Source organism: Cucurbita pepo, chromosome 14 (assembly GCF_057944985.1).
Source record: "Cucurbita pepo subsp. pepo isolate OVF chromosome 14, ASM5794498v1, whole genome shotgun sequence".
NCBI lineage: Eukaryota > Viridiplantae > Streptophyta > Magnoliopsida > Cucurbitales > Cucurbitaceae > Cucurbita > Cucurbita pepo.
The window spans coordinates 2,906,967-2,919,248 of NC_141811.1; the positions used below are offsets into that span (position 1 = coordinate 2,906,967).

The 12,282-nt window shown below is 36.9% G+C and overlaps 2 protein-coding genes across 2 annotated transcripts; one reads left to right on the plus strand and one right to left on the minus strand.

Moving 5' to 3' along the window:
- Window positions 1–878: 878 nt before the first annotated feature.
- On the minus strand, window positions 879–6,347 carry LOC111809755 (splicing factor-like protein 1). Its single transcript, XM_023696160.2, has 2 exons — window positions 3,774–6,347; window positions 879–2,654 (listed from the first exon to the last, which is right to left on the minus strand). Exon 1 carries the CDS (start codon window positions 6,251–6,253, stop codon window positions 3,812–3,814), a length of 2,442 nt encoding a protein of 813 aa, XP_023551928.1. The 5' UTR covers window positions 6,254–6,347; the 3' UTR covers window positions 879–2,654; window positions 3,774–3,811.
- Window positions 6,348–9,218: 2,871 nt separating this feature from the next.
- LOC111809901 (hexose carrier protein HEX6) lies at window positions 9,219–12,241 on the plus strand. The gene is made up of 3 exons (XM_023696369.2): window positions 9,219–9,518; window positions 10,670–10,992; window positions 11,084–12,241. Exons 1-3 carry the CDS (start codon window positions 9,389–9,391, stop codon window positions 12,161–12,163), a joined length of 1,533 nt encoding a protein of 510 aa, XP_023552137.1. The 5' UTR covers window positions 9,219–9,388; the 3' UTR covers window positions 12,164–12,241.
- The last annotated feature ends 41 nt before the right edge of the window (window positions 12,242–12,282 follow it).

The window sequence follows — 12,282 nt, forward strand, 5'->3', positions numbered from 1 at the left end:
CAAAAATTTCAGGACAATTTTTAATTGAAAATCTGAAAACATATTAAACACAAACTTGAATTTTATTTTCAAATTTTTAATCAATACAAATTTACCTTTTATATTAGTATGCTCTTATTTTTTCTTCATATTTTTTTTTGTCAAATGCAATTTTACATCAATATTTATATGGACTGTAAATACTCAAATTTACGACTTTTTTTCCCTTTAAAAGTACAAATTCTATGAAGTTGTTACAGGTTTAAATAATAGTAATTTACATTTAAAAAGAAGTTTAAATGGTCATTCCCAGTTTAAAATTTGATTGATTGATTGATTTTATATTAATGAGGCTATAAAAATTAATTTAGTTTTTTTTTTCTTTTTGAAAAATTATTTTTCTCACATTAATCCCTCTTTCTTCCCTATTTTATTAGATATTCTCTTTTTCTTTGCCCATTGTCGGCTATGGAGACTAATTGAGTATATAATATAGTAATTACTTATTATTCAAAATCATATTTTAGTGACTGATATTACTAGCCCAAGTCGAATCTTCCCTTTTTTACTTTGGTATTGATATAACCCCTAAATTATAAACTACAAGTCTTTAAATTTGATTGGTTAAAGGAATATCAATCAAACATTTTCCCTTTTCTTCCTCAAGAACATGTGAGTGAGATTAAAAGAACGTTTCAAAATAATTTCAAAATAGTTTAAATCATTTTTGTCTATAAAACAAAACATGCTTTCAACCATTTAAAATAAAAAACAACACTCTAAATTCTAAACGAAAGTATAATAATTAAAAACATGTTTGGAAGTAATCATTCTCAAACATGTCTAGCTTGGCTTGGACTCTATTAGCCTCTATTGAATTTGCAAAAGTTGGGTGAGAATGTTCTAAAAGTTTGGTCTATTGATATTATACCAGAGATGATCCATGAAGAAGAAAGGTATATGGTATCAGACTCCAAAAGTAACATGAAGTGATACAACTCTCCCAGGGATAATATTTGCAGTTAGCACTTTCCCTGAAAACACCACCAAATCCTCCACGTACGAAACAAACAATTGTAAATCGAGTTCTTCAACAGCAAGAATCCACTACCCTCCATGGCAGACAGCAGGAACCATCCAGTGCCACTTTTATCATCTAATGACGACCTTAACAACTCACAATCATGTTAGTTAGCAAAAGTCACAAAAACAGCTGAGGACATTCTCAATCCTCCCTAGAGATGCATCCTTTCGCATCTAAAACATTTAAGGCCTTCAATTATATATGATGATGGCTACGCTGCACAGAAACTAAATAAAACCACTCAAACAAGCACATGAAACTTTAAGAACTCCTCTTTTAGGATGGAGTTTTCCCTTGATAGAAAACTCTCCTTATGAGTCTCCTCTGAATGAAAGATTGCAAGAAGTACCAAAAATATATATTACTCCTGAATCTTTTAGCTTAGGGTGGTAACGGTTAGTGAACAAAAATGAAGGGTGTACTTAAGAAAAATGATAAGGCCCTATGTATGCTCCCGGAAACCAATGAGCAGCAACACTTGTTCGGATTCTCCATTGGTACAATGGAAGTACCCATTATCCATCGACTAAACTAATCTCTTCATGGAATGTATAATATCATACTACAGCTCCACATAATCATAGACAATATAAAAGATCAGAAAAATCAGGAGCTAAATTTTGTAGGATGGACTCAATTTGAACTTGGTAGTCTACTACGTGAACGACTGATCTTGACTCGAGTTGTTAGTATCTTGAACCCTATCACTATCCAACTGAATGAATTAGTCGACACCAATAGAAGTTATCTAGCACTTGTCCACAAGTCAACAAAAAATTGGCAATGAATAGAATTATAATATATAAACTGACTAGCCTGTGATATAACAACTCTGACATCTTTAACCTGCCATAAGAGAACTAGAAAAAGTGATCAGAATATGTTATAAACGTGAAGAAATGATTAAGACGCTATAAATCAAGGTAATTTTTCCACATACCCCCATGAGTCAAAACTCTAAGGCATGATCCCTTCAAGATGGATTGATGGAAGGCATGAAGAATACCATCACCACCACCGTAATACTAACTAATATAGAACCCTTAAAACAGAAAGCATATTATGCTGAACAGAAACGGGTTAGCCCAAGCAATCAACATACATCTAACAGAAGAAATGTTAAAGCAATTCTTCCATGTACCACACCATTCCCATGGAAACTGAGGCCAAGATTACCTGTGGATCAATTGATGGTAGGCATCAACACCATGACAATAAGAGATTACTTAGAACGTCAAAACAGGAAACAATGATCAATAAACTGTTAGGATAAATAAGCAACAAGCATGTTTCAAGAAGTACCATTACCTAAATCTGTGAAGTAGGTAACGAAAAAGTAAAAACACAAAATAGTAATAGAAAAGCAAAAATTAACCAGACACTGTTAGATAGCAAATGCACAAAGAACAGAACCAAATCCTTCAATAATATGATCAAATTTGCTCCTTCAATACAAGGCAAATGTGACAAGGACTTCTAGCCTGAATCTCTGCAAATGTCAAGACAGTACAGCAAGGTTAAAGAGGTGAGTCCCAAACTTCCAACAAAGTCATGGCAAGAGGTAAGTAATCAGCTCCAAGAAACATCAGTCCTGTCAAATTTTACATGATACCATTGGATGGTTAATAACTGCGAGACTAAGCAAACAAATACACATCACCATTAAGAAAACTACAAATGATATTCATGGGAAAGATGAGTGCACTGCAATTTCACACCCAATACCAACAACGTGAGGAAAGCAGAGCAATTAGAGCAGAGAAAATGGCACATATAACCCATATCATTCCCAACAATCATCAGCATGTTAGAGCAGAGCAGATACAAAAAAAGACAAATGCAGGATAAATAACCCCTATTTTATCTTGACTATGATCAGTGCTGAAATATAAACTAAATGTTTTTTGGCAATAGGTTGAATATATATTTTAGTCCATAAATTTTGGGTAAATATTTAATTTGGTGTATAATATTTTGAAAGTTTCAACTATATATATTGATCTTTCTAATCAAGTCCTTATTGTAAAAAAAAAAACATAGAAATTAAAACAATTGGGATGAAAATACTATATATTTGAACTTGATAAAATAGATACCACCCACCAATAAAATAAAAAAATTTAAGGCAGATTCATATGTTGAAATGCTTTTTAAGATGACTTGGAAATAATGCCAAAAAATCTAATACAATTCTAGGTGCCCTCCATAAGTGCAATTTTATACCCACACATGCAAAGAACTATGAGAATGAAAACAATGGCCAAATAATTAGCAGCCCGGTGTTTCAGAATATCTTCTTTCTAAGTAAATCAAAATTCTGTAGACAAAAAGATCTTTTTAAAAAATATAGAAACCAGATATGTGTTAACAAGCTAGACAATATTCTATTCCTACAGCAGAATGATCCCTCCATATCCAGGGCTACAGAGATAACTCGATCCTGTCAGGACTAATCATACTGGAGGGAGAAACATATCAAATGTGATTAGTAATAGAACAGTTGGGAATTTAAATATATATAAATAAATAAATAAATAAATAAAAGAAGTTAGAAATTAAACACAATAGAAAAAATCGCAATAAAGTTAGTTTCAACAGATTGATTTTTCTTTTTTCAAGGGTTGAAAAAAGTGGAAATTGAACCCATTTCATTTCATCGAAGTAGGTTCACCCAGAATTTAAAAACAACAAAAAAACGAGAAATTTATACCTCCTCCAAATTCAAAGCATGCTCCATTAGAACTTCAATTATTTCATATCTGCCATGAACTTTTCATACTCTGCATCTGCGCCTGATGCTGTCTTCTCTGCAGACGGCATGGGAGGAGGCATTGGAGGATTTGTAGCCCACGGAACACTCCCGCTGGGTGGTTGAGGTTGATCTGTACTTGATGCAGACATGGGTAACGGATGAGTAGAAACTGCACTATAATAAGGTGAGTAACCATACGAAGAAGGGGGGTAGGGTGGTTGAGCACTTGGTGGCATCGAATATAAAGTGTTCCCATATGCCGTAGTTTGTAATGGCTGACTAGTAGGATTTTCAGATGGCATTCCTGGAGGAAAACTTTGATGTGCTTCACCCGAAGTCACAACAGGTTGAGATGGAGCACCTGGGGGACCTGTCTGGACCTGAGAGTACTGGATGCCATAAGGAGGCATGGCCTGACCCTGAACAGCCGGATAGACGTTAGAACCCGGAGGTGGAGGGGGATAAGAAGCATATGAAGAAGGAACCGGAGGACCCCATGGAACTGGAGTTCCTGCATAACTTGTGGGTGGAGGAACATTCCCAAGAGGACCACCCGGCATAAACTGCTGGGATGGATAGACACCAACAGGCTGGCTTGAAACGGGATAAGTGGGCACAGCCGATGATGGAGGGAGAGGAGGCACAGTGGGCTGCGGTGGCTTGCCAGCAACTCTAACAGCAATTGTTCGGCCCTCAAGACGATAGCCATTCATGCTGGCAATTGCATTATTAGCCATCTGAACATCAGAATACTTCACAAATCCATAACCTCTACTCAAGCCAGAAACCCGATCCTTAATAACCTTAGCCATCACAATATCACCGAATGTTGAAAATAATCTAATCAAACCATCATCATCAAAAGTGGGAGGCAAATAGCCTACATACAAGTTTGTATCGTCATATTCCTTAGCAGGCTTCACTCCGTTTGCACCAACCCCTGCTTGTGGTGTGTTGCTAGCGCCAGTTGCATTGTTAGTCCAAGGAGGATTGCTTCCTGAAGCGCCAGGGCCTATTGCCAGTGTAGGGTTCTGCTTGGTTGCTGATTCGGGAATCGTTCCTCCCAACTCTGCCAAGAAATTCTGATATTCATCATCCATCTTTTTCCCAGTTGTCCCCTTCACAGGGCAATCAATTGTTGGATGCCCACCATCACCACATATTTTACAAAGTACGTCACTCTTGAATGTCGACGTCCGCGAGGGGCAGGCATATTGACGGTGCCCTGCCTCGCCACACAACCTACAGAATTCTTCATCCCTTATGGTTCCATTCAAGGCAGCAAGTTCCCTAAGCTGCTGCCTCTTATGCTCATTCAACACTTCATCGACAGGCTGTAAGAGCTTCTCTACCATCTCCGCTGCAGCCTCTAGTGCTTCCTGCGTTTCAGCCTCAACTAAAACATGCAAATCCTCGTTCTCTGCAGGATCATGCTTTAGGTCCCTCTTCTGTTGCAGTCTACCTTCTTTTACAGACCCTTTGCCCCTAATTACAATTTTCGCACCAGTTTGCTTCTCCATCCTCTTCTGGGTATTACCTCTAGGACCAATAATCAACCCAATAAAATTGTAACCTGGGTATTCCTTCATCGGTATATAAAGCTTCTTCTGAAGCTTCGGCGGCCTGTAATCTGCTGGAGGCTTAAATGCAGGGTTCTTCTTGATTATCTGAGAAATTATCTCTTGTCTCTCTGTGTTTAATTTTTCTCGGGCACGATACTCCCTAGTATTTATTCTTATTCCCATATTGTCATATATTGGCTCCGGGGAAGGCGAACGAGCACCTTCAGGCCGATCATCTAGAGGCATACCGGATTGAAGCATTCTACTAATTTCTAGAAGCCTACTATTCAAAGCTTGGATTTCAGGATCGAATTCAATACCTCCCATAAAATCAGGAAGTTGAATTACGGGCTTGGGATCGTCATCAGCCCAACGGGACTTCCTCTTCCGCGCACCGCTCCCAGATTCACCGCCACTCTGGTCATTAATCTCCGGCTGCGGATCCCATCGGCTTCGACGCCGGCGCCTACTCGTGGTCTCCTCTTCGCCACCGGAGAAGTCCTTGTCGTTTCCACTATGAGTGTTCGTAAATCCATTCTCCGACAACAGCGGCCTCTGAATCTCCACCTTTGGCACATAATTGGCACCAATCCGAGCACCATCGGCCGCTTGGTTGTCCGCATATCCGTTTCCAGAACTAAACCCCGGATTTTCACTATGAGCAATCGAGGAGTTTCGACCGTGGGATTGCTTAATTTCTTGTCCCAAATATAAAGAGGAGTTGGGATAATCTGAAGCAGCAGGTCCGGAAATGGGCGGCAGAGAAGAGTCACGATCGCGGTCTTCAAAATTTTCGGGAGTAGAATAATCAGGAGGATAAGGAACTAGGGTTTCAATGGCGATATTAGGGTTAGGGTTTGAATTGATCGAGTCCATGTGGAGTCCTTGAAGGGGAGAAGAGATCGATGAGATCAAGACAAAACGATCGCTCCACTGATTCCAGAACCCTGAAAGCTTCAGCGTGCGTTTCGATAGGGCGGTCCGTTATTTATAGGCATTCGAAAGCCGCCAAATAAAAAATAAATAGATATTAATGTATTTTTTATTTTTTAAAAAATAATAAATTACATTAAATTCGTTAAATTATAGAAAATAACTTCAAATTTATTTATATTCATTTCAAAAAATTTATTAAACCCTTTAAATTTAAAAAAAAGTTATTACGGGAATAAAAATCGTTTTTTACTTTATTTAAAAAATATTCATATCTTTAAACTTTAAAAAAATATATATATATAATAATTTATCCCGTTTTGAGGAAAGTGGTTAGCTGTTGTTGGGCGAAGAGCTTTGTTCGCAATTGGGGGAGTTCAAACGTTTGCCTCGCAGGCTGTAATGGCGGCTCAACTAGGCGGTCATGGTGGGCTGAGCAAAGGGTATGCGTATTTGGTTCTTGTTTTAATATGCATATATGCTGCTGGTTTTGCTTGGAATTGGGGTTCTCTTGGTTCGTTGGTTGGTTGGTTCCGTTTGAGATCTTTAAATGGGAGATTGAATCTGCTGGATAGAGTATTATTGTGGCTGCAAGTTTTCTCTTTTCTTTTGTTTCTTCTTATTTGGTTGGTGGGTTTTGATTATGGCTGCCTTTCCGTCGCTGGAATGACACCGTGTGAGATCTTAAGTTGATTGGAAAGGAGAACGAAATATTGGATGAGTGTGTGGAAATCTCTTCTTAGCAGAGTTTTAAAACCGTGAGGCTGACAACTATATCAGTTAAAGCGGACAATATCTGTTAGCGTTAGGCTTGGACGGTTACAAATGGTATTAGAGCTAGACACCGGGCGGTGTGTCATCAAGGACACTGGCCCCTAAGAAGAATAGATTGTGAGATCTTACATTGGTGGAAGAGGAGAACAAGAGATTCCTTACAGGAGTTTTAAAACCTCTCTCTAGCAGATGTGGCCAACGATGACGCTAACCTCAAATAAGGCGGATTATGAGATCCCACGTTGGTTAGAGAAGAGAGAGGGAAATGGAGCATTTCTTGTAAACAAGAATATCAAACCAGCAAACGACATATATATAATGAACAACAAGGCTAGCATACTATCATGATCGCTTCTTGTCTGTGCCTTTAGCAGCTCACCATCGTCATCGGCCCACGGTATCACATGCCTACTAGCTTCTGCTTGATTCTAATTCATTTGGAGTTCGATAAGAGGAACAAAGCAAGTGCAAACTCCATAAACAAAGACAACCCATGGAACAAAATTACCCAAAAGACGTATAGACCACATCTCATAATGGAAATTTCCCTACCATTTGCCCAAGTGACAGGCATCGATCCTTTGTGCACCAGTTCTATTCTGAACTTGGTTTGGATGAAGCTGCATCTCTACCATCTGCCATCACGGTCTCGCTCGTTGGCTCAAGCTCGACGTTCATATCAATGCTTACGGTCAATAGGTTCGGGAGGCAATTCGTGTTAGTGGTTGGAGGGATTCAAATGTTGTGTCCCTAAAAGTGATAATCGAAAGTGTAACCATCTAAACCCACCACCAGTAAATATCGTCTACTTTAGCCTGTTATATATTGTCGTCAGTCTCATCGTTTTAAAATGTGTCTACTAGTGAAGTTTACACATACTTGTGTTTCATTCCCCTGTGAGATATCACAATTCACCTCTCTACAAGATTCAGTATCTTTGTTAGCATGTTATATATTGCGGGTTAGTCTATAATTTTAAAACACATTTATGTAAAAGAGGTTTTTAGAACTATTAGCCAGTATTTGGATTTTTTTTAGTGATTTTAAATTAATTTTTAAATAAAATCAATTAATGATTAACACGTCTAAATTATTCGATTATTAAATTTTAAATTAATATAATTATTAGTTGGTTTAGAGATATAAATTATTTCTTTAATGTACACAAACAATTTATATTAACACGTGTACCGCATGAAAACATTGTTAAATAGGTAAAAACTAAAAACAAAATGTAAAATTAAAATAAAATATCTATTTTCATTTATTATTATTATTATTATTTTTGTAGTATGAACATACCAACTTATTATTCATTATTACTTTATTTTAATTGGATCATGATGTCAACTTTAGGCATAATTTAACATAATTTCATAGACCAAACCAACGTGAAGCATGAATTTTAAGTATTAAACTTAAACATTAAATATAAATAATAAAGTATGGACCCCATCTCAATTAACTCAAATTATATTTTTCTTCTCTTATGATAAGATTCTTATAATTATATTTATTTAATGGATCCCAAGTGTTACAGCTATCATTTATTTATTTATTTATTGCGTACACACGGACATATAAATAATTATTATTGTTTTTCTCACTTTTTTCTTATTTTCACAAATTCTTTATTTTGTTATTATTAATCATTTAATATCTTTTTCATTTACCTTCCAATTTAGAATATTCAATACACTCTTCCTGTCATAAATTTGCCACGTGTCTATTTATTTCTCCTCTTTATGAGATGGAGACAACACAAAAATAAACAAATTAAATTAAATTAATATTTACTCTCAAGAAATCCTAAAAAAAAGTTTTTTTTTTTTTTTTATTTTAAGAAATAATGCAGTAAAAAAGATTGGTAAGTAAGTAATACTATCTCTATTTATACAGACATTTTGGAAAAAAATAATAATAAATTAGTAATTTAATTAAATGGATAAAAACAAAGCTTATTAATTTCCCAAAATAAATTCACTAGAACAAAAAAGAAATAAAAAAGCAAAAAATACCATAATAATGCAAGTCAAAGTAGGAATAGTTTTGAATTTTCTTTAAAAGAAAATAAAAAAATAAATAAAATAATGAATGTGTGGCCAATAATGTTCGTCACTGTCCAGTCCCAAAGTCAAGCAAGTCTGCATCTTTTAATTTGATCTTCTCTCTGTTCTGTATTTGTGTTCTTCAAGTAAGTATCAAAGTTGTGAGAGCTTGCTTGAAGAAGCCCTCTCTGTTTCTCTCTTTAAAACATATATAATTGTAAAAACCAGAGGTTCGAGGAAGAAGAAGTTGAGAGCTATGGCGGTGGGAATGGGAGCTGCGAGTGAAGGAGGGCAATACAGTGGGAAGATGACTCCATTTGTGGTGCTTTCTTGCATGATGGCTGCCATGGGAGGTGTTCTTTTTGGCTATGACATTGGAATTTCAGGTCAATTTTTAATATTGCATATGATCTTCAAAACATTCTTTACCCTACAAAAGTTTATGATAAATCTCTATTTGTCAATGGTAAAAGTAAAAAATAAAAAAAATAAGAAACTATATAATATTTACTTGAAAAAGTATAAAAAAAAATTAATTTAACCTATTTTCTTTTTCATTTTTTTAGATATTTTTATTTTTCAAATTTAATTTTGGGGTTTTTTTCTTGTTTGCTTTGTTACAATAAATTATAAAAGTTTAAATACTATTTTTGTTTTAAGTTTTTTAAGTTAGAAAATAAAAGAAAATTATTTATTATATTGGAAAGTAATTACTTAAATTTGTAGCTCTTGTAATACTAATGGTAGTTAGGTTGGCTTTCTTTCTCATGCTTTTGTTGTTTATATCTTTATTTGGGATATGTAATTTTCGAGATAAAAACACTTTATATCGCTAAATATATATTATCTATATAGTTTTCACCGAATAAATAATTAATTTGAGGTCTATATAGTTTTCACATCCTTATAAGAAATGTCTGATCGATGTCTAATTCTTATGTCATTTGTAATAACTCTTATACCAACTGTAATTGGCTAATGTTTGGCTCTTGTATCAATTGTAACCGTTTAAGTTCACCTCTAGTAAATATTGTGTTTTATGGACTTTCTCTTATGAACTTTCTATAAAGTTTTAAGACTTGTCCACTAGAGAGAGTTTCTACACTAATGTTTAGTTACCCTCTCCAACCAACCAATATCATACCATTGTGGAGAGTCGTGTTCGTCTAACATGGTATTAGAGTCATGCCCTAAACTTAGTCGTGCCAATAGATTGGTAAATTTTCAAATGTCGAACAAAGGATTTCAAAAGAAAGGGAATCAAGCCTCTTCAAAGGCAGTAAAAAATGACTAAGAGTTCAAAAGAGTTGAGCCTTGATTAAGAGGAGGCGTACTTTGTTCAAGGGGAGGTGTTGGATGATGAAAGTCTCACATCGGCTAATTTAGGAAATGATAATGAGTTTATAAACAAAGAATACTATCTCTATTGGTGTAAGAACTTTTGGGGAAGCTCAAAGCAAAGAACTTATACTCAAAGTGGACAATATCATAACGATCGTGGAGATATAACAATAATGTAATTATAATTTATATATAGGTGGAGTGACATCAATGGAAGCATTCTTGGTGAAATTCTTCCCAGAAGTGGATAGGAAGATGAAGGAAGACAAAGATATAAGCAACTATTGCAAATTTGACAGCCAACTTCTAACATCCTTCACATCTTCCTTATACTTAGCCGGCCTTGTGGCTTCCTTCTTTGCCTCTTCTGTCACCAAATCTTTTGGCCGTAAGCCTTCCATTATCTTCTCCGGCCTCGTTTTCATTGCCGGCTCCGCCCTCGGTGGCGCCGCTACGAACATTTATATGCTCATATTTGGTCGTGTACTACTCGGAGTCGGAGTCGGTTTTGCAAATCAGGTATCTATTTAGTTCTTGAACTTTCAAATTATAAGTTTGGTACACTTTTTTGGTACACTTTTTTAAGTGCTAAATTTGGTTTCATTTGCAGGCTGTGCCATTATACCTCTCTGAAATGGCACCATCAAATTACAGAGGAGCAATCAACAATGGCTTCCAACTCAGCGTCGGAATCGGCGCTCTAACGGCCAATTTAATCAATTTTGGCACCCATAAGATCAAAGCCGGCTATGGCTGGCGAATCTCCCTAGCCATGGCCGCTTTCCCTGCTTCAATCTTGACCGTCGGTGCCCTTTTCCTCCCCGAAACCCCCAACAGTCTCCTTCAGCTTGGCAAGCCCCACCAACTGGTCGACGAAATGCTCCAACGAATCCGTGGCACTTCCGATGTCCAATCCGAGCTCGCCGACCTGATCCAAGCCAGCGAAATTGCGAAATCCATCGACAACCCATTAAAGAACATCATGAGGAGAAAGTACAGGCCGCAATTAGTGATGGCAATTGCCATACCCTTCTTCCAACAGGTCACTGGAATCAACGTAATCGCCTTCTACGCGCCAGTTCTGTTCAGGACAATTGGGTTGGGGGAAAGCGCTTCGTTGTTCTCCGCAATCATGACGGGCGCTGTGGGGTTAGTCACTACCTTCATATCCATGCTGGTGGTGGACAAATTGGGGCGGAGAGCTCTGTTCATAGCAGGGGGTGTGCAAATGTTTGTGTCACAAATCATTGTTGGTGCGTTGCTTGCGGCGCTGTTGGGCGACGAAGGGAGTGTGAGTAAAGGCTACAGCTTTGTGCTTTTGGTGCTGATTTGTGTGTACGTGGCGGGATTTGGGTGGTCTTGGGGGCCGTTGGGGTGGCTTGTGCCGAGCGAGATATTTCCATTGGAGATCAGGTCGGCGGGGCAGAGTATCACAGTGGCAACCAACTTTGTGTTTACATTCATTATTGCTCAGACTTTCTTGGCCATGTTGTGCCACTTGAAAGCAGGGATTTTCTTCTTCTTTGGAGGGTGGGTGGTGGTGATGACTGTTTTTGTGTACTGTTTTCTGCCGGAGACTAAGAATTTGCCGATTGAGAAGGTGGAGCTGGTGTGGAGACAGCACTGGTTTTGGAAGAGAGTTGTCGGGGAAGATGAAGAGGAGAGGAAAATGGGGGGTTTTCACTCCTGAACTTATTTTATACCGTTGAATTATGGGATATAAATGGATTAAAAACACGTTTAAATATAATACACATTATAAACTAAATCATATTTACTGACCAAATTTTGAAAATAAAATAAAATATA